The sequence below is a fragment of the Conger conger genome, chromosome 7 (assembly GCF_963514075.1).
Source record: "Conger conger chromosome 7, fConCon1.1, whole genome shotgun sequence".
NCBI classification, from domain to species: Eukaryota; Metazoa; Chordata; class Actinopteri; order Anguilliformes; family Congridae; genus Conger; species Conger conger.
The window spans coordinates 11,742,347-11,768,320 of record NC_083766.1 but is presented as its reverse complement, the minus strand read 5'-3'; the positions used below and the strand labels follow the sequence as shown (position 1 = coordinate 11,768,320).

The 25,974-nt window shown below is 47.4% G+C and overlaps 1 protein-coding gene across 1 annotated transcript in view; it reads left to right on the top strand.

Annotated features, from left to right (window-relative positions):
* Positions 1-543: 543 nt before the first annotated feature.
* Positions 544-25,974, top strand: part of brwd3 (bromodomain and WD repeat domain containing 3) — a 32,224-nt gene continuing 6,793 nt past the window's right edge. Inside the window, exons 1-35 of the mRNA XM_061247967.1 lie at positions 544-685; positions 821-879; positions 986-1,015; positions 1,199-1,258; positions 4,666-4,816; positions 5,248-5,346; positions 8,197-8,357; positions 8,553-8,774; positions 9,868-9,968; positions 10,848-10,918; positions 11,157-11,257; positions 11,766-11,806; positions 12,212-12,316; positions 12,444-12,594; positions 12,956-13,090; positions 13,910-14,038; positions 14,209-14,434; positions 14,904-15,041; positions 15,842-16,022; positions 16,142-16,235; positions 17,087-17,242; positions 17,557-17,633; positions 18,316-18,517; positions 19,262-19,378; positions 20,302-20,409; positions 20,653-20,777; positions 21,156-21,238; positions 21,343-21,454; positions 21,631-21,692; positions 22,028-22,183; positions 22,802-22,922; positions 23,545-23,670; positions 23,786-23,861; positions 24,015-24,074; positions 24,426-24,569. Coding sequence (XP_061103951.1) covers positions 652-685; positions 821-879; positions 986-1,015; positions 1,199-1,258; positions 4,666-4,816; positions 5,248-5,346; positions 8,197-8,357; positions 8,553-8,774; positions 9,868-9,968; positions 10,848-10,918; positions 11,157-11,257; positions 11,766-11,806; positions 12,212-12,316; positions 12,444-12,594; positions 12,956-13,090; positions 13,910-14,038; positions 14,209-14,434; positions 14,904-15,041; positions 15,842-16,022; positions 16,142-16,235; positions 17,087-17,242; positions 17,557-17,633; positions 18,316-18,517; positions 19,262-19,378; positions 20,302-20,409; positions 20,653-20,777; positions 21,156-21,238; positions 21,343-21,454; positions 21,631-21,692; positions 22,028-22,183; positions 22,802-22,922; positions 23,545-23,670; positions 23,786-23,861; positions 24,015-24,074; positions 24,426-24,569 — 4,014 coding nt within the window. The 5' untranslated portion in view covers positions 544-651. The remainder of the gene's footprint in view (positions 686-820; positions 880-985; positions 1,016-1,198; positions 1,259-4,665; positions 4,817-5,247; positions 5,347-8,196; positions 8,358-8,552; positions 8,775-9,867; positions 9,969-10,847; positions 10,919-11,156; positions 11,258-11,765; positions 11,807-12,211; positions 12,317-12,443; positions 12,595-12,955; positions 13,091-13,909; positions 14,039-14,208; positions 14,435-14,903; positions 15,042-15,841; positions 16,023-16,141; positions 16,236-17,086; positions 17,243-17,556; positions 17,634-18,315; positions 18,518-19,261; positions 19,379-20,301; positions 20,410-20,652; positions 20,778-21,155; positions 21,239-21,342; positions 21,455-21,630; positions 21,693-22,027; positions 22,184-22,801; positions 22,923-23,544; positions 23,671-23,785; positions 23,862-24,014; positions 24,075-24,425; positions 24,570-25,974) is intronic.

The window sequence follows — 25,974 nt, the reverse complement described above, 5'->3', positions numbered from 1 at the left end:
AGAAATGTATTAAACAGCTCAATTTGAAAGCTCAAACCAATCTAACAACGTTCATTTGTAACCCAAACTATTTTGTTATTCAAATTAATTTGTTATTTGTTTATTGTATTACATTAGTAATCTTAATAATACACCGTTTTTTGCACTTTATAAACAACCGCTACAACACGAGATTCAATATATATTTGTTTTACCTGGAACCATGCATTATTAAAGTCTAGGCTAAGATTTGTGTATAATTGACAGAAATTCCAATAAATTAATTTCATTCAGCAAAACTGCACATCACATTATGCAGTCTACAAGAAATAAGAAAGGGCAATGTACTTTTAGGAATACAAATATCAGAACATTTGTAACGATAGCTATGGTCTAAGACAAACTTTGTAATCAATCCTTCATGATGCCTCTCACGAAATGTCCCTTGACTATCATGACCTCCCCCATGTCGGTGACACGGGGAATAACTCCCAGCGGCCGGCGATGTAACTGCGGGTACGCTGACGGTCGAGGGAGGGCGCTAACAAAGCACAACGCGATGTCGTGAAAGCCTGAGAAAGGAAAAAAGGCCGAACGCCGGGGGAACAATTCAAGAGGCTATTTAGCAAATAGAAATTTATATAAATCTCAAACCACCGTCTGGATCGAGTGATGGCAGAAGACCCGTGTTCACAAATCGAAGCTGGTGGGTGTCGTAGCCTTTGCGACCGGTGTTGTTTTTATTAAAATGGAGATGCTAGTTACAGTTTAAGGCATGTATAGTTAGCTTGCTAGCTAGCTAGGTCTGTCCGGCTTTTATAACGCTGTCCTCTATTTTCAGAACTGTATTACCTCATTGCTAGATTTCTCCAGTCGGGACCGTGCAAAAAATCGGCACAGGTAAGATCAAAGATAAATTTAGTCGAATTATCATTTCGATTACTTTTCTAAAGAAGGCATAGCTGCTTGCTAGTTGGCTAACGAAAAGTACTGTGTTGCTTTGCAGATCCTAGTAGAGGAACTGGAGGAGTATGAGGTAGGTTGCGCTCGCTCTCGTCTATTAGCTAATTCTCACGTCTCGTTTCCGCGATATCGCTTTTCTAGTTTAATATTATATAATTTTATTTATAGATGGGGGCCCCTTTGGGGACGGGAAAAAACATATGGTTATGTACATTGAGCTTTCGTGCATTTAGCTAACCGCGTGTTTCCTTTTTAGCTTATCCCCAAACGATGGAGTTGGGATGGCAAACAATATAAACGAAACTTCGAAGACTGGGTAAGTATTTCTTGAAAGTTACCCCTCACTGTCAAGTGCATTTCCAACTATAATAAACTTTTGATATAAAAGCTTGAATTATATTTTAACGAAATCCGGTCAGGTGAAAATATGATATGTTTTATCGGATGGGGGGTTGGTGTCTTAACGTGTTTTGTCATATTTCAAAAATAATAATATTTACGTTTCGGATTGAATTCGGTATTTTGTGTGGAAATGAACGCCTTATTGTGTATCGCAAAGGGGGAGGGGGTTATCCGAGGGCATCTAGAACGAGGCGAGAACATGGGCTAGAATGGGGGAGAGAAACGTCCGTCTCTATCGATAGCCAGTAAAAAGCCAGTTACTATTTGAGTAGTTGGAGAAGACAACGAAGGGCAATCCTGATTGGCCCACAACGCCGAGACGCCTAACTGCAGTACGTGTGTGAATATTCATTAAACGCAACAAGCTGGGCAATGGTGGATGTGTATATGGGGAAGAGTGCACAAAAGGAGACACTGCTGTGGTGTCTATAGTCAGCTATTGTTTACGGGAAATCGGTCCCGAAAACTAACGTTTCCTGCATGTTTCACGTATATACAGTGCCATTGTATTACATCTAAATGTACTTATGACCGAAATGCGGTTACTCTTTCACTGGATTAGCTATTTTAGTGGTATTTAGTTCAGAAATAATCTGTAGACTAGCAACATTGTTTCAGTTCACCGTACATTTATTCGGCCAACTAATTGTTTTTTATTTTCTGACTTGACTGTAGTATTGACTTATTAATTGGCCATTGTTTAGCACTCTGTGGGCGACCCTATTGGTTTCGGTTTGTTAAAATTGCGTCAAATGTTGTTTCCGTATTTGGTTGGTAACTGTGTAAATTAGTACGTAGTTATTTTTGCAATCGGTTGTTTCAGGAAACGTTTTCATGCCGTAACCTTATTTTGTACAACTTGATAAATGGGATGGTTTGGCTAATCTAGCTACATTTACACATTTGGATATCCAGTATAAGACTAGATATTTGCTGAAATTATTAGTTTCAAGTAGCCTACTGTCCGTTCGAGTACAACGGCAGTGTTTATATATTTATAAAAAAAATAAATAAATAAAAATAAAAAAAATTCTCAATGTTATCCCCTTAATGCAGGGCATCTGTTTCTTTAGGCTTATTTAAGCAAATATTAAATTTATTATAGCTAAATTGCATGTTCTGTGTGACCAGACAAGAACAGAAAGGCGTTTGAGAAATTCCATTGCTCATTATATTCTGGCTGCAAAAGTGCTTTGGTTAATCTGTCTACTTAAATATCAGATTCGGCAGTTAAGGGACATTAACTCCAGGTATGCTCAATTAAATGCTTGAATTAACCTGGTTGATTAGGGGCTAATTTGGATGACAGATTATTAGCCCTAGGCAGAGGCATAATCATGTGAATTGATATTTTATCCATGTGGATTGATAGGATTTGGATGTTCCTTTTGGATAATATTTGCAACCGACTGTAAACCAAGCTCAGAAAGATCATAGCTGTATGACCCTGTATTATGTATGCCAGTGAGTTGAGTGTGTAGATTCTTCCTTCAAAGAAACCCCCCTGCTCTTCTTGGCCTACTCAAGATAGTTCCTACTCCAGGCCCTGCCATTCCTTCTCACTGGTCTCCCTGCCACTGAACCCCAAGCTATACAGAGCACCACCACACAACTTGTCTCCAATTTTCTCAAGTGTGTTAATCTCACGCCCCTCCTAATCTAACTTCACTGGCTGTCTGTTACAGTTTGCATCACGTTTAAAAGCTTTGTAATGGCCTTACAGGGCAGTGAGTGGGGAACAGCTCCACTTTACCTCCAATTTTCAAAGCCTACATGCTTGCCAGTCATATTTCTCCATTTCACATTTTGTGCAGCAATGCATTCTTCATCCTGACACCCGGCGAAATTCAAATGCCTCTACTGTCACAACTGTGGCACTGTGTGCTCGACTGATCATGCCTTTTATTGTGCATTTTAGCCAATCAAGAGGACCAGAAGGTCGTGTTTGCATTTTTTTAGAGTATTTCATAGGTTCCAGTACACCAGACAAGCTCAGTAAAGCATAGAAAAGTATTTGAATCCAAAGCAATTATGTCTTTGACCCGAGGACCAGGATGACAGCGTTAGCCTGAATTAAGCAGGGCTGTGTGTAACCTGGGGTGACAGAGCATTTCTCACCTGTATGGAGGTAATGGAGGCGTTGTGTCCCTGCGGCTCAGCAAAGCATAGAAAAGTACTTGAATCCAAAGCAATTATGTATTTGACCCAGGCCTAGGCTGAACACCCTTCTCAAGTGATTGCAAATTGGATCCCTTCCTATCCTCAGCCCATAGCACACTTCCCTTTTGTGTCAATATATATTATGACAATTTTATGGCTTAAGGTTATATTTTTATGGTTTTATGTTTCTCTTAGGACTTGTTATGAATGTCGGTTGTATATACTTTGGTTCCTGCTTAATATTAGCATAGTTAATTTAAGCTAGTGCTTTCGTGAAATGACATTGTTACTCGCTAGTTTGGGAATGTTGTTAGCCAGGTGTGGCACTACTTGTTCATATTAATCAGATGAATAGGTTTATGTTTCTCCTATATTATAGCTGTGGATAGACATTTCTACAAAATGATTGTAGTGGAGTGTAAGTGTTGTACAAATCTTTATATCTCCAAAAAAATATTGGAACTCATCACAAAGTTTACTTTATACACTTTACCAACACTGCATTACAGGTTTAATCCCACGCGGTCAAATGTATTTGTTGATTTGAGACATTTACAGCATGTTAAGAGGTTAGTACATTCACTTTAAAAAATGGTCCTACCAGGCTTCCCCCAAAAGTAATTGGACAAATTACAATGAAAACAAGCTGGGAAAAAGTCATGTTTCGTTGCAAATTGTTTGCAATCGATGACTCCCTGAAGTCTGTGACTCATTGACTCTGCCCGGCTGATAATGCAGACTTCAGCTCCTGCTTGCTTTGGGGGCCATTTTCCTTCTGTCTGGTTTTCAGCAAGTGAAATGCATGCTCAGTTGGATTCAGGTCAGGTGTTTGACTTGGCCAGTCAAGAACATAACACTTTTTGGCCTTAAAAAAATACCTTGTTTGCTTTGTCTATGTTTTGGATCATTGGATAATTTGGACCTACTACATGATGAAGCATTGTCCAATCAGTCTTGCATTTTCTTGGATCTGAGCAGACGAGATGTTTCTGTATACTGTGGCATTCATCCTCCTGCTGTGACATCATCAATGACCATGTGTATTCATTTTTCTTTTAGTCTTAATTAATCTGAGGGGTTTGTATTTTAAATGATAATTGACATTTTTAACATAGGTATGCATTTGAGGACTTAGAGAATTATCTCTCTCTCCCTTTCCAGGTGAAGCTCAACCAACATATCCCTGCAAATTACCTGCTACGTCTGTGCCAGCGGATCGGCCCACTGCTGGACAGGGAGTTTGCCCCCAGTGTCCCTGGTGTCCGAACTCTCCTGGGTCTTGGGAAGCAGTCTCTCCTCCGCAGTGCCAAGGGTAAGCCCCGCCCGTGAATGGACCTTTCCGCAACACGTCTTGACTGTACATTGTAAGCGTCTGATTACGGGGGTCTACAAAATGAATGCTGCATAATCTCTGATAATCTTGGACACATCGGGGCGCAGGTGTCCTATGCCGTAAGCTTCAGTGGGGGGTGGACAGAAGGTCATAGTAATGATAAGATTAGGAACTTGGTCCACCTGGCATTGGGCGCTTGTCATTTGTCCTGTTTCTTAGCCCGACGTGAGGAAGACACTGCTCTGTAGACGTTTTCAGCGTGCGTGAATGCGGTCGTGTTGTGCCGGAATGTGAAGTCTCACAAAGGCTCCTTGGTAGTCTTGTTCTATGGTGTGTGTGTGTCGGGGCAGCTGTTACTGCCTTGCTTGGCAGTGCTTTAATGCGATTGTTCTCCGCCCTCTCTCTCCCAGGGTGTAGTTACACAGTATGGAGTGGCACCGCCTTCGCCGCCCTGCATCGGGGCAGGCCTCCAGAACCGCCGCTCGTTCACGGAGGCCCGCCCAACGTCGGTGAGCACTTTTCTCCAGCCTCGTCTTCACCCTGCAGTCGGCATCGATTGTACTTGCAGGACTGCGAGCCTGACCAGACTGACACTGTTGATAGATCAATCCACTCCAAATTCCAGGGGTGTACCTTTAAATTCCAGTGGACACGTGATACTTCTGGTGAATCCTAATGATGGGGTCCTATTTTTATTATCACCAGTTTTATCAGTTCCACAAAATATATTCTGTATGATGATGAATAACACCTATGTAGTGTCTGTCTCTACTCTTACGTATGAGATACTGACCTACTGTGTCACACTAAAACTAACCAGAACCAATTGGGAAGAATCTTAAGTTATAATGTCCTTTCTAGTTACTCTAGTGAGTGAGAGGGCACCTGGGGTATTCAGGGGAAGCCTGTAATGCTGAAGATGGTTTCGGTTTTGCATGCAAAGAGTGAATCTCCTGAGTTTGAGCCAGTTATGAATGTGCTGATTACTTGTAAATACAAGTATAGGGCGACATGGTTCAGGCAGTAAGAGCAGTCTTCTGCCGGTTCGATCCCCCGCCCGGGCTGTGTCCCTGAGCAAGACACCTTACCCCTAAATGCTCCTGACGAGCTGGTCGGCGCCTTGCATGGCAGCCAATCGCCGTTGGTGTGTGAGTGTGTGTATGAATGGGTGAATGAGAAGGATTAATTGTACAGCACTTTGGATAAAGGCGCTATATAAATGCCAACCATTTACCATTTAGCAAATGCGGGCACAAGATTCCCATCGCTCCAGAGCTCAAATCCTATTTAATCACTTAAATGTTCAACTGAACATTTGGACCCTTATCATATGTGTAGGAAGGGTAAATGTACGATGCACTTTTTGGCTGCAGATCTCTGAAGGCTTGAAGATGTCCGAATGCTTAAATGTTATTTGGGCTGGACAGAAAAGCCGTGGATGATATAAATTAGCATACCGTAACACATGAAATATAAATGTATGTTTTAACGTGCCTCACCTGTATTCTTGGGTTTGAATTGGTTGCTGACATTAAGGTGTAATAGAAAAATAACCAACCTTGAGGACAGGGCTCGAGAACTAATCTTGAGTCACTGGTACATTCAACATCACACCCCAGTTTATTTGTGCTCCCTGTGAAAGGAAATTCTCACCTGCAGATGATTCACTGTACTTCACTCCACATTATTCTCACTGAGACCTTGCAGAATAGCAGCCCACTGTCCCCTTCTTACCTGCTGCTCTCTCTCCCCTGTTACTCACTGCCCTCTCTCTCTCTCCCCTGTTACTCGCTGCTCTCTCTCCCCTCATTACTCACTGCTCTCTCTCCCCTCATTTCCCTCTGTTCTCTCTCCATTTTCCTCTGCTCTCTCTCTCTTTGTTACCCACTGCCCTCTCCCCTCATTTACTCACTGCCCTCTCTCTCTCTCCCCTGTTACTCGCTGCCCTCTCTCTCTCCCCTGTTACTCGCTGCCCTCTCTCTCTCCCCTGTTACTCACTGCCCTCTCTCTCTCTCCCCTGTTACTCGCTGCCCTCTCTCTCCCCTGTTACTCGCTGCCCTCTCTCTCTCCCCTGTTACTCACTGCCCTCTCTCTCTCCCCTGTTACTCGCTGCCCTCTCTCTCTCCCCTGTTACTCACTGCCCTCTCTCTCTCCCCTGTTACTCACTGCCCTCTCTCTCTCTCCCCTGTTACTCGCTGCCCTCTCTCTCTCTCCCGTTACTCGCTGCCCTCTCTCTCTCTCTCTCTCCCCCCTGTTACTCGCTGCCCTCTCTCTCTCTCTCCCCTGTTACTCGCTGCCCTCTCTCTCTCTCCCCCCTGTTACTCGCTGCCCTCTCTCTCTCTCTCCCCTGTTACTCGCTGCCCTCTCTCTCTCTCTCCCCTGTTACTCGCTGCCCTCTCTCTCTCCCCTGTTACTCACTGCCCTCTCTCTCTCTCCCGTTACTCGCTGCCCTCTCTCTCTCTCTCTCTCCCCCCTGTTACTCACTGCCCTCTCTCTCTCCCCTGTTACTCGCTGCCCTCTCTCTCTCTCTCCCCTGTTACTCGCTGCCCTCTCTCTCTCTCTCCCCTGTTACTCGCTGCCCTCTCTCTCTCTCTCCCCTGTTACTCGCTGCCCTCTCTCTCTCCCCTGTTACTCGCTGCCCTCTCTCTCTCCCCTGTTACTCGCTGCCCTCTCTCTCTCCCCTGTTACTCGCTGCCCTCTCTCTCTCCCCTGTTACTCACTGCCCTCTCTCTCTCTCCCCTGTTACTCGCTGCCCTCTCTCTCTCTCTCTCTCCCCCCTGTTACTCACTGCCCTCTCTCTCTCTCCCGTTACTCGCTGCCCTCTCTCTCTCTCTCTCTCCCCCCTGTTACTCACTGCCCTCTCTCTCTCCCCTGTTACTCGCTGCCCTCTCTCTCTCTCCCGTTACTCGCTGCCCTCTCTCTCTCTCTCTCTCCCCCCTGTTACTCACTGCCCTCTCTCTCTCCCCTGTTACTCGCTGCCCTCTCTCTCTCTCCCGTTACTCGCTGCCCTCTCTCTCTCTCTCTCTCCCCCCTGTTACTCGCTGCCCTCTCTCTCTCTCCCCTGTTACTCACTGCCCTCTCTCTCTCCCCTGTTACTCGCTGCCCTCTCTCTCTCTCTCCCCTGTTACTCGCTGCTCTCTCTCTCTCCCCTGTTACTCGCTGCCTTCTCTCTCTCTCTCCCCTGTTACTCGCTGCCCTCTCTCTCTCTCTCTCTCCCCTGTTACTCGCTGCCCTCTCTCTCTCTCCCCTGTTACTCACTGCCCTCTCTCTCTCTCTCGTTACTCACTGCCCTCTCTCTCCCCTCATTACCCTCTGCTCTCTCCTCTCATTGCTCACTGTGCTCTCTCTCCCCTCTCCAGCTGCCATTCTGGGGGCCCGTCAGGCTACAGGCGTGGCGCGCTTCAGCCAGGCCCTCCCGTCCTCCACCTACCAGCACATGAAAATGCACCGGCGCATCCTGGGCCACTTGTCGTCGGTGTACTGCGTGGCCTTCGACCGCACAGGCCGCCGCATCTTCACGGTAATACCCGGAACCATCCGGAAATACTTACACCCCCCCCCCCCCCCCCCCGCACCGTCCGGGGAATCCATATCCTGCATTGTCTGACCTGCATTGTCTGACCTGCATTGTCTGACCTGCATGTCTGACCTGCATGTCTGACCTGTGTTCTGAACCGGGACCACATGTGTCCTCTCGCTCCTCCTCTCTGTCCAGGGCTCAGACGACTGCCTGGTGAAGATCTGGGCGACGGACGACGGGCGCCTCCTCTCCACGCTGCGTGGCCACGCGGCCGAAATCTCCGACATGGCCGTCAACCACGAGAACACGCTGGTGGCCTCGGCCAGCTGCGACAAGGTGATCCGCGTGTGGTGCCTCCGCACCTGCGCCCCCGTCACGGTGCTGCAGGGACACGCCGCCTCCATTACCTCCATACAGGTGAGACGCGCTCCGTCACCCCGGGTCACACGCGACCGTGGTTTATTCAGGTTAACGCCGTCGTTCCAGATTTTGGTCAAATGCGTAATCACTTTAGATTCAAATGCTTTTCTATGCTTTGCTGAGCTTGTCTGGCTTGTTCGGACCTATTAAATACTTTAAGAAATTGTAAGCCCCACATTCTGGTCCTCTCGGTTGGCTCAATTGCACCAGGCAAGATCAGCGTAAAAATTTGAATGGAAAGTTTTGACTGTTTGAATCCAAAAATTTACCTATTTGACCAAGGTCTGTGTTACACAACTGTGTTTTTTGCAAATGCAAATTCAAAAGTGGAGGACTTGTCCCACATCATCTTTCTCCACGTTGGTCTCATTCAAAACCTGCGGAATGGGGTCTCATGACTGGTCTACCATTGGGCCACGTTTCTATTCATGATCTGATGGAAGGGACGCAGGGTGTACTCAAGTGTTGTGCTTGTCAGGTCTTCATTTGCTGAAGGGGAATGTGATCGATGCTCCATGACCACCTCTAGACAGATGGGCTTTAGGTACTGTAATGTAAACTCACCGTGTTCTGAACACAACACGAGGAAGCGGCCGCTTCCACCAGAAGTTAACGTCCATACAATGGTAGTTTTTCTCCTGAGGAATATGGTTTATGATTATGGTTCCTTATTGACTAACCCAGATGCCAAAACACTTTGATGTAAATTGGACCAATAATTATCCCTGTTTTCAGATGACCGTGTTGGTTCACGATGGTCCAAACACTGCCGTATAAGCCTGCCCGGTTCATAGTCTCTCGTTAGCAACAGCTTCCCCACCACAATGTCACAGTGGAGCACAATTGCCGTGTCACTGTATGCTGAAATGGATCGCTTCTATTGTACCAAGTGTTGACAATAGAAGGAATTACATTTTACCACACACCAAAGCTGATCTGGAAGTAATTTTTTAGTTATTCGTCATGAAAGTTGCTCTGTTCAGAACACGGTGAGTTAACTTGGTGTTGGAAACACGGTGAGTTAAGTTACTCTGGGGTTCAGTGAGGAGGCCCAGAATGACCCCGCTCTCTGTCCTCTGCGCTCCTACAGTTCTGCCCGTCGGTCCGGGGTTCGGCGCGGTACCTGACCTCCACCGGGGCTGACGGGACCGTGTGCTTCTGGCAGTGGAACGCCGTCAGCATGAAGTTCAAGTAAGTGTGTGATGTGTGCCTTCCCCACGTCCCAAATCCAGCTTGGTCTGCGTGCTTGCTGTAAGACCTCACTTAATCTTAACGGGACAGACCCAGCCTTTCACTTCTGTTTAGTCTTAAGCAAACTCTCAAGGACTTTTTGGTTCATTTTGGCGCAACATGGCTTGTACGTTTTGTCATTGTTTCAATGGCTACTGCTGTTTCAATCAAATGTACTTGACTTAAGTAAAGTGTTTTTTACCAAATATGTATATTTTTATTAGTGTGAACGATTTACATAGGTAGACAAATCAAAAGAGAAGGATGGGGAATTCCATGTACAATACAAGTAATCCATGAAAAGAATACCATAAATGAGAATCTACAGGCTATGGCATGATTCCTGTTATTTTTATGTAAATGAAGACAATGCCTCCCAGACCCTAAGAGTTGCTTAGGATGATCTAAAATTAGTTGCTTTTGTAGAGTCTGGCTGTAGTTCTTTCCGTTGGAACCATAGCCATGCAGCACTAGAGGTTATTAAGGGCTTAACCCAACTTTTAAGTATGGTCTTCTTTGCAGCAGTAGTACTTGCAAGAAAGATTATTTTTGCTGAGTTTTATTTCGGTGAAGAATCATCCAGCTACAGCAAGAATAAAGTCAGGCTAAATTTCAGGCTATAAAAATCTCATTTTTATAGCCTGAAATGCTTATTCCCAATATATTTTTAGATGTGCTGGCCAAAACGTTCTTGTATTTTGTTTTTTAATCGTCATGGAAACTTTCATTTAATGCTGTGTTCAGGTTCTGTCCTCTGCCCAGTTTGCATGTGAAGTCACATTGAGGTCCTTGTCCTGCGGTACTTAATTTTCTAACCCTGACAATCGTGTCTCCCTGCAGCGAACGTCCGGTCAAATTCACTGAGCGTTCCCGACCGGGTGTCCAGATATCCTGCTCTTCCTTCAGCTGTGGTAAGCTGTTCCAGAAGCCTGGTGCAGGTTTCTTGTTGTTCAGCTACATAATAGTAAACCTTCACTAGTTGCATTTTGTTGATATGAATATTTGTTATGGAAATCACAGTCAGGAGCACTGGCAGAATTTGTGCTCATGATGATGGGGTCTGTTGATCTGTTTATTGCATGCATGCTCATAATGTATGTGAATACACCTGTCCATTTACCTCCTGACTGTGGTCTCCTCTGTTATCAGGTGGGATGTTCCTGGCCACTGGCAGCACTGATCATGTGATCAGGGTTTATTACCTGGGCTCTGAGGCACCTATGAAGCTGTCTGAGCTGGATGCCCATGCGGTAAGAGTCTATTCCCATACCAGATATTCAGCTGTCTCCATAACCATGGAAGTTCTGCGTCCACCCAAAACCCAAACTTTCCAGTTTGAATCTATGAATAGTCATTAAGGGGGAGTAGCCAAAGAAATATGGTTGTCCACGGGAACGACTTTGCAGGGAAGTTGGAAATTATAGCCGTATTATAGCCTGGCCATTCTTGTTGCTCCTGTAGTTCGGAAGGAGAAAGTATTTGAATTTGTTGAAGAATCTGTGGTGAGAGAGGCCAACAACCCTCATGCAAATGTACATTCTGTAGCCAACTGTGTGGCTGCTGTAACTGCACATTCTAACTTTAACGTAAGGTTACTGTACAGTTCCTGTAACCGCACTCATTCTAATGTTACTGTACAGTTTCTGTTACCTCGCATGCACTGCAGTTTCAGAATCTGTGCAGTAACATCGATGTTCCTATCCCAGTGTTTCTGCCCCAATCTTTATAGCAACTCTTCATTTACTCTTCCTCTTTCAGGACAAAGTGGTTGCAGTTCAGTTCTGTAATAACAGTGACAGGTAAGTGGAGGATTAATTGTGAATGTGTGAATGAAGGTTTGCCTTGCCTGAGGATGGATGCTCCTAGTGTGTGTGATGAGAGAGGCTATCATCATCCCAGGCATATGTGGAACAAAGACTGAAACCCAAACCCTGTGACTGGTCTGATCTGCTTCATGATGATATTTAAGCTGTTGTATAGTATTGTGTTTTATTCTGGCAGCGTGTTGCATTCTTAGATGGCTGAACTTCTAAAACGATACTGGCAACATTATTGAAACAAAATCGGTGTTTGCATTCAATATCCTGTAAAGTGGGCAGATTCTGTGGGTGGAGTTTTGTCCTGTCAGTTTGTCCTGTACTGATTGGTCTGCATGTGGAGTTTGTCAGTATGTCCTGTACTAATTGGGCTGTATGGGCCCACAGCCTGAGGTTTGTGAGTGGCAGTCGTGACGGCACTGCCAGGGTCTGGCAGTACCAGCAGCAGGAGTGGAAGGCCATCACCCTGGACATGACAACCAGGCTACCTGGGTAAGTGCAGCCCAACCTGGGTGAGAGGCAGCCTCATCATGTACCACAGCAGCGAGTGCTGAAAGGGTGTAGCTGAGCATAGTGCTGGGAATGGCAGTGCTTTAATGTGTGTCTGTGCGCATTACAGGAGTGCTGCTGCCTCTGGGGATGATAAGACCAAGCTGGTGGTGACCATGGTGGCTTGGGACCGTGGGGACAGCTCGGTCATCACTGCTGTCTCCAACTACCTGCTGAAAGTGTGGAGTTCCACAACAGGCCAGCTCCTGCACGTCCTGTCGGTGAGCGGAGCAAGAGCACTGTGCTGTGATCTCTGTGTGATTCTGTCACTCTCTCTCCGTGTGTCTCTCTGTCAGTCTCTTTCTCCCTGTGTCACTCTGTCACTCTCTCTCTCCCTGTGTCACAGAGGTGTGTGATTGGCCATTTAGTTGACAGCTTGCGCTTGTGGAACGCTTTGCCTTCTACTCGTAATTATGCAAGATTATCAAAAAAATAGGGCCTGACTTCTAAAATACTGAACCTATCCTTTAAGACTGTGTTGCCAGTACATAATCATATGGCGAATGTGTAAACCGCAAAGGAACTCTCAGTTCCTTTGAACTTTAAACCAGAAGCTCACCCAGTCTCCCCTGTCTCCCCCAGGGCCATGACGATGAAGTGTTTGTCTTGGAGGCACACCCCTTCGACTCCCGCATCATGCTGTCTGCTGGGCACGACGGCAACATCTACGTGTGGGACCTGTCCAAGGGAGCCAAGATCCGCAACTACTTCAACATGGTGAGACCGAAGAATGTTCCGGAAGCCGGCTTGTTTGGGCCTTAGCCTCCTGGCAGTCGCGAGCTACCAACCACCTGCCACTAGCGGAAGTATCTCACTGTGTTGCATTCCATCCTTACCATCCTTGCCATAGTATTGTGCCTGTATGTGTTGGTGCCCCTCTGAGGCCTCTTACTGTTGCTATCCTCGATTGGTTCTGCACTACATACAAATATCGTGAGAGAACTGCAGACTATCCTGTGTTTAGCTGTGTTCGGCTTTTCATCCAATGTCATGCTAAGGCCATATCTTGGCTGCCTTTTAGTTCATATCTACTATATTTTACTGAAATTCCATTCTATGGTTAGGGCTTTTTTTCCATGTTAGCCAGGCGATGCAATGAGTTCACGAGGGCGACGCAGTGAGGTTAGCCTTAAACATATTGCGTACTCGAACACGCACAACGATGCAAGGAGCAACGCAAGGGGTGTTTCTCGCATCCTTGCATAGCAAAATGTGCAGTTGAAGTTTTGTAAGGCGCCGCAAATGTGTGCTCCAATTCCATGCCTTTCTATTGTGGAAGGGGTAAACAGGATGTAAAAACTGTTCAAAGAACAAATGCTCACAAGAAGCAATCCTTTCCACTGACACCAACCAGATTATCCCAGGCTGCCTCCTTGTCGACTGGCAGTGTTTAGCTCCAGATAGGGCTAGTAAACATGCATATGCTATATAAAGCAGCAATGAGCTTGCATCTGTCCCAGGTATGTTTTCGCATTTGCTTTCCTGGCCTAGAGTATGTTTGGGGCTTTAACCTCGTCTCTGTTTTCTTATTCCCAGATTGAGGGCCAGGGTCACGGAGCCGTCTTTGACTGCAAGTTCTCAGCGGACGGGCAGCACTTTGCCTGCACCGACTCCCACGGCCACCTGCTCATATTCGGCTTCGGCTGCAGCAGGCCCTACGAGAAGGTGAGTCCCGCCTCCCCCTGCTGGTCCTGCCCCTAAAACACAACGAGTCCCGCGATTCTATTGGCTCACCTCTCTGGGCACCTGACTGTTGCTCCACCTCTGCCCCCCGGAGCGTCTGTGCAGATTGGCCAGTCGGCTAATCAGTCATCTCCTCCATCGCTCCGTTCCAGATCCCGGACCAGATGTTCTACCACACAGACTTCCGGCCGCTGATCCGGGACTCCAACAACTTTGTGCTGGACGAGCAGACGCAACAGGCCCCCCACCTGATGCCCCCGCCCTTCCTGGTGGACGTGGACGGAAACCCCCACCCGCCCCGCTTTCAGCGGCTGGTGCCGGGCAGGGAGAGCTGCAAGGAGGAGCAGCTGGTGCCCCAGCTGGGCTACATGGCTAATGGTGCGATGAGAGCGCGGTGTCTCGCCATACCGCGGCGCGCCACACACACCATGCTAGCTGCTGAGTCACTTTACTCATCATAGCATTAGAATTAGCATTTGAAGTTTCATTCAGCGTTATATACAATATAATTAGCATTATAAGTCATAAGCTAGCAAGCACACTATGCTAGTAGCTGAGTTTACTAATATTACTGCATTATAATTACCATTTTGTGTGATAAGCTAGCATTATGAGCATGACTAGCTTTATAAATGTCATAACTAGCGTTGTAAGTCATAAGCTAGCATTATTCGCATTTCAACACAGCTGGCAGTAGAAGTTGGGATAGTAAACGGATCAGGTAAATGGGTTCAGTTGTATAAAATGTTGTATGAAGTTCAATTGCTACTGGTCATAGAAATAACTGCCAAGCTTAGAAAATTGGTGAAAGGGAACCAAAAGCAATACCTGCTATGTTATTGCGTAGGTGAAGGTGAAGTGGTGGAGCAGGTGATTGGCCAGCAGACGGCGGGGGAGGAGCCTGAGGAGAGTCTTCTGGATGGGCTGATTAGACGGCTGCAAAACCAGCAAGATGAGGGGGTGAACTCTCAGGAGGAGCCTGAAGGTCAGTTCATTTTACCTGATGTGTGCAGTAACACGTATAGAAATCTCATATGTGCCATGCATTTTTCAAGGTAGTTTCCAACGGTAATGATCATTTCTCAGATTTGCTACCATGATGTCAATTTCAATGTATTTTAAAGAGTTAGACGACAGTGATTACTGCCCTGTAATTTCTGCATAGTTGCCTCCTTTCTACCATATAGGTGGTTAGCATTGGTTTGATGTCCCATAGGCAGCCTATAGCCTAGTGTCTAAGGCGCTTGATTGGTGCCTGGAGGTTTGGTGGTTCAAGCCTCAATGTGGCCACAATAAGATCTGTGCAGCTGTTGGGCCCTAGTCTAATCAACTGTAAGTCACTTTGGATGAAAGCATCCACTAAATAACTGTAATGACACATGAAATCCCCATAATTATTTTGCATCTGCTTTCCCCAGAATTTTAAAAGGGGAATGAGAATTCTTTTAGTTGAGGGGTGTACAAAGAGGGTTTTAATTATTAAAGATGAATTGACTCCATCATATCTTATCTGACGTGTATAAGTACCTGCAGACTGCAAGTGTTTCCTAATGATTTTACTGTGCTCAAGTACAGGCTGAACCAGGGTCATTTATAGAGCTGATGAAAAACAAGGCAATTGGTTGGAACAAAAACCCAGTACGCAGACTTGCCCTCTAGGACCGGAGTTGTGCACCCCTGTGTTAGTCACAGGTCGTATAATGTTTCTCAGGTGTGAGGCAGGCGTTACGTTTTGGGGAACGCACATCGCGGTGCGTGACGCGCTCTCTGCTTTCTGTCCCTCAGCGGGCGAGTCGCCGGGGGGCCTGGCTTCGCCCCCGAACGTGGGCCTTCGGCGAAGCGGGCAGGTGGAGGGCGTGCGGCAGATGCACCACAACGCCCCGCGGAGCCAGATGGCCACCGAGCGAGACCTGCTGGCCTGGAGCCGCAGGGTGGTGGTGAACGAGCTGCAGCCGGGCGTGAGCAGGTGAGGGGCAATGGCTGTCCGTTCGTCTGAGGTCTCAAAGCTTTCTTTGGTCTTGGTGCGCCATTTTGGAGAGCGAAGTCGGCGTATGGCAGCGTGTGTGATTGACACCTTTGTTTCAGGGTGATGGAGGAGTGTCGGCTGGTTAAGGGGGAGACGGAGTGTTCGCTGTACAACATGGAGAGGAGGAAAAAGCCTGCTCACAGTGCACCTAGGGTGAGCTGGACCCCCCCCCATACACACACACACACACACACACACACACACACACACACACACACTCCTCTCAAACACACTCACACACACACACTCACTCACACACGTTCACACACACACACACACACACACACTCCTCTCAAACACACTCACACACACACACGTTCACACACACACGTTCACACACACACGTTCACACACACACACACACACGTTCACACACACACACACACTCACACACACACACACACACACTCACACACACACTCCTCTCAAACACACTCTCACACACACACACACACGTTCACACACACTCACACACACACACACACACACTCAAACACACACACACACACTCACACACACACACTCACACACACGCACGTTCACACACACACGTTCACACACACGTTCACACACACACTCAAACACACACGTTCACACACACACACACGTTCGCACAGACACCCTCACACACACTCAAACACACACACGTTCACACACACACACACACATGTTCACACACACACACACACACACACACTCAAACACACACACGTTCACATTCACTGTCTCACACACACGTTCACATTCACTGTCTCACACACACGTTCACATTCACTGTCTCACACACACGTTCACATTCACAGTCTCACACACACGTTCACATTCACAGTCTCACACACACGTTCACATTCACAGTCCCACACACCCGTTCACATTCACAGTCTCACACACACATTCAGTCCCACACACACGTTCACATTCACAGTCTCACACACAAGAAGTGGGAGAGGCCACCTCTGCCTTCCCCGTTTCGCAGAGTAACTGTGTCCCCCCCCCCTCCACAGAGTGAGCAGCAGGCCCCCAGCATGCGCTCCCTCCGACGGACGCGGCACAAGCAGCAGCGTCACACCTACCACACCCGCTCCGCCATCGAGCGCCGCCCCCCGGACCGCGCCCGCCGCACCGGCAGCCAGGGAGAGACGGACAGCGACGACGACGAGGTGTGTGTTCACGCTCCGCCGCGCTCAGGCCCGCCCCAGGCACACTTTCACCTCCTTTTCAGTGTGGGGTTTGAGCCAGGGCAGTGACTAGTGTCAGACAGCTGTTGTGCTTGCTGTCCTCCACCAGGGGGCGACGGGGCTGCATGTATTAAACTGCAGGTTTCTATTCAACTGCATTTCCTCGCCAGGAAGATGATCATTTGTATGGTATATTGAGGAGATTGAAAATTATGATATTTTGTGGTTTGTAACCTTGTTCTGTTGACTGGAGAGTCATATCTCTGATGTGTGTATGTCTGTGTGTGTGTGAACAGGCTGAGGAGGAGCAGGTGGAGGTTACTGATGGCTCGTCTGATGGTGAGGACCAGTGGCAGAGTGACAGCAGCTCCAGGTCAGTGTGTGAAGCACATGGCAGAGGTTCATACATTCATTCTATCACGGGCTAGCCTAATTGGTTCCATTGGTGAAATTTCTACTTGATATAAGACCTACCAACTGTATGCTTCCAATTCTGAAAGAAGTCATAGTTGGTCCTCAGTCACACTTGGGTTAGACAAGGCAAGAGTTTACATCTGTTGGCTGTTGGCTGATTTTTGCCATAACATTAACTAACGTTGAGCAAAAGTTTAAACTTGCAGGTATTCCGTCCAGAGAAATTAAGATGTAACATTAACATCATTCCGCATACACAACAGGAACTTTCTATCGCACAACAAAAAATATCGGTGACAATCTTTACTCTAGAGTCTTTAATAAAAATATCATGTTAAATGTCTCACACAGGTCTTTGTGTTATTTGTTTCATATATTAAGCCGGTTAATATAACTAATTTTATTGAGGGGTTAAGCTGCCACCGTAGGTGATTGCCTATATAGTTATTTTATTTATTCTTATTATTTAGCTTTTTCGGCAATTGCCTGTGCTTGGGACCACTATTTTCCGGCATTAAACCACATCCTCATTCCCCAAAGCACCGTAGGCAGGAGGCCCTGTCACAGCATGGGGTCCGGTCTAGAACATTCCGTCTGAAAAATGCGCATAACCTCGCTCATCATTCTTCGCCCTTTCGCAGCGACTCGTCCAGCGAGTATTCCGATTGGACCGCGGACGCAGGGATCAACCTCCAGCCCCCGAAGCGGCCAACCAGAAGGCCCACGCGACGTCCTGGCAACAGCAGCTCTGAGGAGGATGGTGACGGAGACGGGGAGGGCGCGGGGGCAGGGGAGGAGGCCCGCAGACCGTCGCCAGAGAAGAGGAAAAAATCCAAGCAGAAGGTGAACGAGTCCGTCTGTCTGTCCAGCAGCTGTACACGTCAGCCTGTCGCTGAATGCAAGGTGTATGCAAATGCAAAGGCCCACATGGATATTTTTACTGTTTTTAAGCTATTCTTCCCATATTCAGAAAGTTGTCGATTTGTGTTCCATACTGATTCAAGTAAAACGATTGCAATTTTGGAAGAAGTATGCACATTTTTGCGAGCTGTTTATTAAACATTTTCCCATGTGACTTGACTTGTGTCAAAAAACCTACATCACTGCTCTTTGCAAACTTTGTTGGGTGTTTTTAGATGGTAAAACCAGGAATAGGAATGCTGATGCATGTGGGCCTTTAAGCATCGAAATGCAAAGTGAATGAGTTTGAAATTAGTGGACTTTCAAGGCCGTGTGTGTGTAGCAGGGTTAGCTGTGCTGCTTCGCTAGTAAGCATAGTGAAGTGCAGTAAAAGCGAAGGCTCGTAGCGGTTTACCGTGACAACGCTCCCTGATGACGTAACCCTCAAATTCAAAAGAACGTCATCGCCCTTGGCTAGAAGCGATTTTGTCTTTAGCTGACTGGTAACGCGTTCGTCTGGCAATTCTTCGGACGAGTGAGAGGCCTGGGTTCAAATCCCTCCTCGGACTCAGGCAAATCTCTCTTACATCTGCTCGGCATCACCTCTCCCTCAGCGCCTGTCTCTTGGCGAGGATCCCCCCCCCATGTGTGTGGCAGCCATGTTCTGACATTCTCTCCCCCACACAGAAGCCCAGCTCGTCCCTGTCGCTGGGCGGACGTGATGCACAGGAGTGGCTGCCCCCTCCCTGGATCATGGAGATCGTCCCGCGCCGGTCGCCCTTCGTACCGCAGATGGGGGATGAGGTGAGAACGTAACGCAACCGGGTCAGAGAAGGACCGGTTTGGCCAATAGGGTGGCTCTGTCAGGCAGAGGGACATGAGTGACACTGGGGCTGAACCAATGGGGGTTGCCCTCAGTCAAAACAGTGGTCCACCTAGAACCTTCTATAGGATCTCTTCACTTAAGAGAGATATTATCCTCCCTCTTCATTGCCCTTCCCTATTTATTCTTTGATGTTGTTGAGGATCTGACTGTAGATTTTGGCTGAAGAAAATTATTTTTGACACAAGCAGGCCCACACAATAAATTTAGTAGACGTTTAATTAATTTGTCCTCGGACCTGTACCGATCTGCTAGTGAGAAACCTACCTTGAAGATGAATTACAATTTACCTTATGCTGATTATGAACTGCATTGAATATTAAGCTACTTGCTGTCTCAGTTACTTCTCTCTCTCATTCTCTCACACACACACGCACACACACACACACACACACACACACACACACACACACACAAAGACCACCCTTATGGCAGCCTTGTTGTTGTTAGAGCGGCCTGTAGCATAGTGGTTAAGGTACTTGACTGGGACACGCAAGGTCGGTGGTTCGACCCCGGTGTAGCCACAATAAGAGCCCATGGGCCTATGACCATGGCCATTGAGCAAGGCCCGTAACTCTGCATTGCTCCAGGGGTGGGTTGTCTCCTGCTTAGTCTAATAAACTGTACGTCGCTCTGGATAAGAGTGTCTGCCAAATGCCAATAATGTAATGTAATGTAATGTTCAGATTCTAAGACCAATTCATTTAGAAGGTCCATGCAATTGTAAGACCTTATTTTTATGGAAATTAGCTGTCAGTGTCTTGACCCAATAGTGTTGTCAGCTATGTTCATGGATTCCCTGGCTCTCTTGACCATTTCACCATCTCCCCCTTTCTCTCTCCAGCTCATTTACTTCCGGCAGGGTCACCAAGCTTACGTCAGGGCGGTACGGAAAGCTCGGTCCTACAGCATCAACCCGCAGAAACAGCCATGGAACAAGCTGGACCTCAGGGTGAGATGGAAAGGGCTACGTAGTGATCGCCCTCCTTTAGACCAGGGGTGTCAAAACTCAAGTCCTGGAGGGCCATAGTGCCAGCAGATAGTTGTTGTTGTTTTACATATGCAACCAGCATGGGTCTTGAGGGAAAGAAATGTGGCCTAAGGCCTTCAGGGTGGAAGTCTATCGTTGGGAGGTTTTTCCCTGCTTGCATTCTGACCCCGACTGTGTGTGTGCCTGTTCGTATTTGTTCCTCAGGACCAGGAGTCAGTGAAGGTGGTGGGGATTAAGTATGAGGTGGGGCCACCCACCCTCTGCTGTCTCAAGCTGGCCTTCCTGGACCGAATCTCAGGCAAAATGACTGGAGATTCCTTCTCACTCAAGTGAGTCTTTACCTCATGCTCTGTCCCTAGCCACCTCTCCGGCGCTTTGACCTTTCAGTTCTGCTTAATAGCGAAAGTGGCTGAGTTACTCACAACCTTATGCTAAATAGAGGCCAGCGCTAAGAAGTTACTGTTGGTTGGTGATTAGTCATTCTGACAAATCAGAAACTTCTGCTAGTGTCCTTCCAGTTGGGTGCTGCCACTGACTACTACATCTCTGTGCTGGTTAAAGCTGGTTAGAACCAGTCAGGCAGCAGCACCAGCCCTCTTACACTGATACGTACAGCTCCACTCTGTAGAACCGTCATGCGTTATAGCAAATGGAGCAGTGTATGTTTCTGAGCTTTTGCTTTTGTCCATTTCCTTCACTGTTTGCAGGTACCACGACATGCCCGATGTCATCGACTTCCTAGTGCTTCAGCAGTTCTACAACGAGGCCAAGGAGCGCAACTGGCAGCCAGGTGAGCGCCCCCTACTGGTGTCGCTTTGTAGCTCTCCTGAGAGAGCCTGCAGGCTGATCGGCGTGCTCACCTGTGTGTGTGTGTGTGTCTCTTTCGTCCCGAAGGGGTCCGTTTCCGCAGCATCATCGACGACGCCTGGTGGTTTGGCTCAGTGGAGAGCCAGCAGCCCTTCCAGCCTGAGTATCCAGACAGCCTGTTTCAGTGCTACGCCGTGCGGTGAGTTTGAGCCCCGGCTGTCCTTTACTCCTAATCCCGCACTAGCACACGCTCACATCTGTCTGCTAGTGTGCTCACTCGTACATGATGCACACACATACCACCCTCATGCACACACACGCATGCATGCAAGCCAACAAGTGGCTCTGAGACTAACTCTGAGGTGCCCTCTACAGGTGGGACAATGGGGAGAGGGAGAAGATGAGCCCGTGGGACATGGAGCCTATTCCAGATGAGGGTAATGACCTTCCCCTTCCCATATCTTCATTTAGCACAGATGCTAACTTCCTGCTTCTCTTTGTCATGCTTTTAGGCAGGGCCTTTTGTGTAGCATCTGTTATTATTCGCAGCAACTGTTGTTACTGTATAGTTTCATTACCCTGCAAGTGGTTCCCAGTGCAGAGGTTTACTGAATGAGGTCCGTATATACATGGAGTGTAACCTCTGAAAATCTTCTTTCTGCAACCGAGTGTGCCGTCCAGTGCAGTTCCCCCTAACCCCCTGCCACAAAGCCGAGCCGGCCAATCAGGATGCGTTTCCCCTCGTTCTGACCCGCCATTCTGCCGTCCCCAGCTTCGTTCCCCGAGCAGGACGGCGACGGGGTGCCGGTGACGGAGGAGGAGGTGAAGTCGCTGCTGTACCGGCCACAGGAGGGCGAGTGGGGCCTGCACACGCGGGACGAGGACTGTGAGCGTGTGATCCGCGGGATCGACGACCTGCTGACGCTGGGTAAACCCTCCCCCCCTTCATCCTCCTCCTCAGGTTAACAAACAAGCAGGGCAGTGGTGGGAGAACCTGTTTTTCAGCATTGCTGGTTCCCCGGATCACCCATCAGCAGCCATTTTGTTTTCTGTGTTTAAACCTGTCTGTGGCAGGTTGTACCTTTGGGCGCAGCACATTTAACCCTTTCAGTCCTGAGCCCTATATGAAGTAGCTGAAATCCAAGGGGTTTTGACTTTAGTTGTGAATTGAGAGTGCAGAATTTTGTCAGGTTTTAATAGGGGCTCAAAACTAAAAAATGTGTGGCTCCTTGCCATACTGGTATTCTCCACAATATAAATGTAGGGGGGGGTGCACAGTGTACTCTCAATGAATTTGTCTTTTTACAAAATGACCTAGGCCAATGAGTCTCAGGTTGAAAAAAAACATTCAATTGAAAAATTATTCTTTAACTAAACATTGAAAACGGGTCCCACAGACCCGAAAACCATGCAAGGTTTCAAGTGTTTTGGGATCTGCAGGAGTGCGTTCATGTTCTACAAACCTTAACCGGGTTGAAGTGGACTGTAAATATGCGAGCTTGACGCTCATCTGTAACCCTCTCTGTGTGTTGCTGTTTGTTCCCAGATGTGGCCAAAGCCTTCTCGTCTCCAGTGGACCTGAGGGACTACCCCCTTTACTGCACTGTGGTGGCGTACCCCACGGACCTGGGCACCATCCGCAGGAGGGTGCAGAACCGCTTCTACAGGCACGTGCTCTCCCTACTTTCACAACCCCTCTTCTGCTTATTTACATTGAATGGCTGGCATAGCTAATTTAGCTAGCATCAGGAGCTTTTAGTATTCTCTGCTGTTCCCAGACTAGTGGCTGAGGTACATGACTGTAGGGTAGTGGTTAAGGTAAATGACTGGGACATGCAAGGTCAGTGGTTCGATCCCCAGTATAGCCACAATAAGATCCACACAGCTGTTGGGCCATTGAGCAAGGCCCTTAACCCTGCATTGCTCCAGGGGAGGATTGTCTCCTGATAAGTCTAATCAACTGTATGTCGCTCTGGATAAGAGCATCTGCCAAATGCCAATAATGTAATGTAATGTAATGTAATGACTGGGACCTGCTTAGTCTAATCAACTGTAAGAGGTTTTGGATAAAAGGGTCACCTAAATGGCAAATTATTATTATATTAACAAAAACTAGCACATGGGTCCCCAGGACCGAGTTTCAATAACACTGGCTTAGAGCGCCAAAAGTCAGTTGTGTGGTGCTGTTGAAAGCTATGGTGATTGGCCAATATGTGCCGCGGGGCGGTCCGTCTGAAGTCCCATCTCGCGGCCATGGAGTGAGCGGTGTCCGCTGTGCGCCCCCTACAGGCGGATATCGGCCCTCATGTGGGAGGTGCGTTACATCGAGCACAACGCCCGCACTTTCAACGAGCCCCAGAGCCCCATCGTCGCGGCGGCCAAGGTCGTCACGGACGTGCTGCTGCGCTTCATTGGGTATGAGGCCGCCTCCAGCTATCAGATAAACCTGTCTCTGCCGTCATCATGGGGAAACTGAGCGCTCAATAATCTGTGTGTCTCTGTCTCTGTCTCTGTCTCTGTCTCCTCTCAGGGACCAGAGTTGTACAGATGTCCTGGGGCTCTACCACAAGCTGAAGACTGAGGTCAGCAGCGATGCTGAGGCAGAGGTAAGGGGACCACATAGAGAGAGCTTGGTAGGTGGAGCTGGGTGCGAAGACCTGCTGAAAATGTGTTGGTTTTGACTGAGAGGAATGTTACATTTCCTCTATACCCATGTCCCCAGCCTGTGTGCTTAATGTGCGCGTGTTCTGATGTTGCAGGACATGGGATCAGACGTGGAGGTGGATTCGGACACACCTGGGACTTCCACTGGACAGCGGGTGGGTAGAGCCAGCGTTAGGAAATGCTCTCTTACACCTAAATCACAGCAGTAGATACAGAACCTTTTGTGAGGGGAATGAAAGTTTGTGTATGTCTGTCTGTGTGTGCATGTGTGTGAGAATTTATCACTGTGGTGTTGCAAGGGAACTGAAGGGATGGAATTGACTGGCCGTAGTCAACACTGTAATCCACACTGGCGCACAGGGCTCTGTTTTGAGGGTAGAATCTTGTGAGTTTAGTAGCAGCAGGAAGCTCCAGCATTTTATTGTACTTCATGCTTTTTCGGGCCATGCCGGTGGAGTATTCTCTCTTGTGACGTTTCTCTCTCCCCCCTCCCCGGCGTGGCACAGCGGGCTCACTCCTCCTCGAAGAAGCGCGGGGTGGTGCTGGATGTCAACGCATGGCGGGGGCAGTGTCGTGAACTCCTCCGCCGCATGCTAGAGAGCACCGATTCCGAGCCCTTCCGCCAGCCTGTCGACCTCTTCGCCTATCCGGTAACCATACCGCGTTCAGCGTTTCTGTTACTGTGACTGTTAAGGTTTTGGGTACTATGTTACAGTAAAATAGCAGTGTTTTTAGTTTCCGGCTGCATTACAGTAAAATGTTAGCTTCGTGCTAACATTGGAGAAGTTCTAACCATCAACATTTGTTCTACAAACATTGCTACAATCGATGAAACGGTTAACCGAAACAGCCAACGTCTTAAAGTTTTCATTTTTCTTACTAAATCCCGCATTATAGCGGTAGCTATATGTGTTATTTATGTTTTAAATATATATAACATTTATAAAAACGTTTTTAAGACTTCTATATTTTGATTGGAGGTGTTGGTAGCCTACAGCTGTGGGGTTGTGTAATTTCAGAGTAGCCAAAATAAGATGAGTGCAGCACCACCAACTATAAAATGCTGCATAGTCTATATAAAGGCTTTCTTGCTCCCATGGAATTGTTAGTGAATATACCATTGCATATGATCATTACAGCGCCGGTTGAGAAGGGACAGACTCCAGCAAAGATAAAGTTGGGAAGATAAAATCCAACCTTCTTGCTGTCTGTAACGTTACTTTTCCACCAACAGCTCCTTTACAATGGCGTCATAGGCTACGTGACAAACATGTTGATGGATGGGAAATTAAAACTGCTGTGCTGCAAGCTCACAGCATAGATGTGAGGCACACAAACACCGCAGCTCATCTTAGATCTGATTAGAATCAGAAACGTCGCTTCTATTTTTATGGCCTTATTCATCACTTCTTATGAAACGAAAAACAGCATGAGTGGATTTTAAGGGAAAAATGACAATGAGAAATGACACCCAAGTTTTCAACAACTGAATAGGATTTTGTGATTGCGCACCGTGGCTGGGAATTGAATATCTAAATCGGTTGTAAAATTAGACGGCAAGCTAGTGTCTTTGAACAATAGTAGACTAGCTATAAATGTGGGAACTGGTTGCTTATTACATTTTCATGCAGACGAGCAATCAGATTTCTTAAAACCAGCCGAAAAGCACAAACCCGCAACTTCCTTTTTTCACTTTGGAAAAATAAAAAGTCACATATTGGCAGGCAACTCTGTCTACAGGTAGCCTATGATGTTTTGTGCCATTCCTCAGGTAGTGTACTATCGTAGCCTAGTAGCCGATTGCTGAATATCTTGGTATTGATGTTTAGAGTTGCCATTTTCATGCAATTTGCCAGTGTCATACTGGAGTTTGGAAATGTTGGTGATGCTATAGCAGGGGTGCATAACAAGGGCCGATCCGTTCCAGGATTTTGTGCCAACTTAATGTTAAGCTCTTAATGGTGTCATTAGTTCAATCGTATCTTAATCGGACACTTGTATATGCACCAGTTACAGCCACAGACTGCAATTGTATGCTAAAGATTATACTGTGCT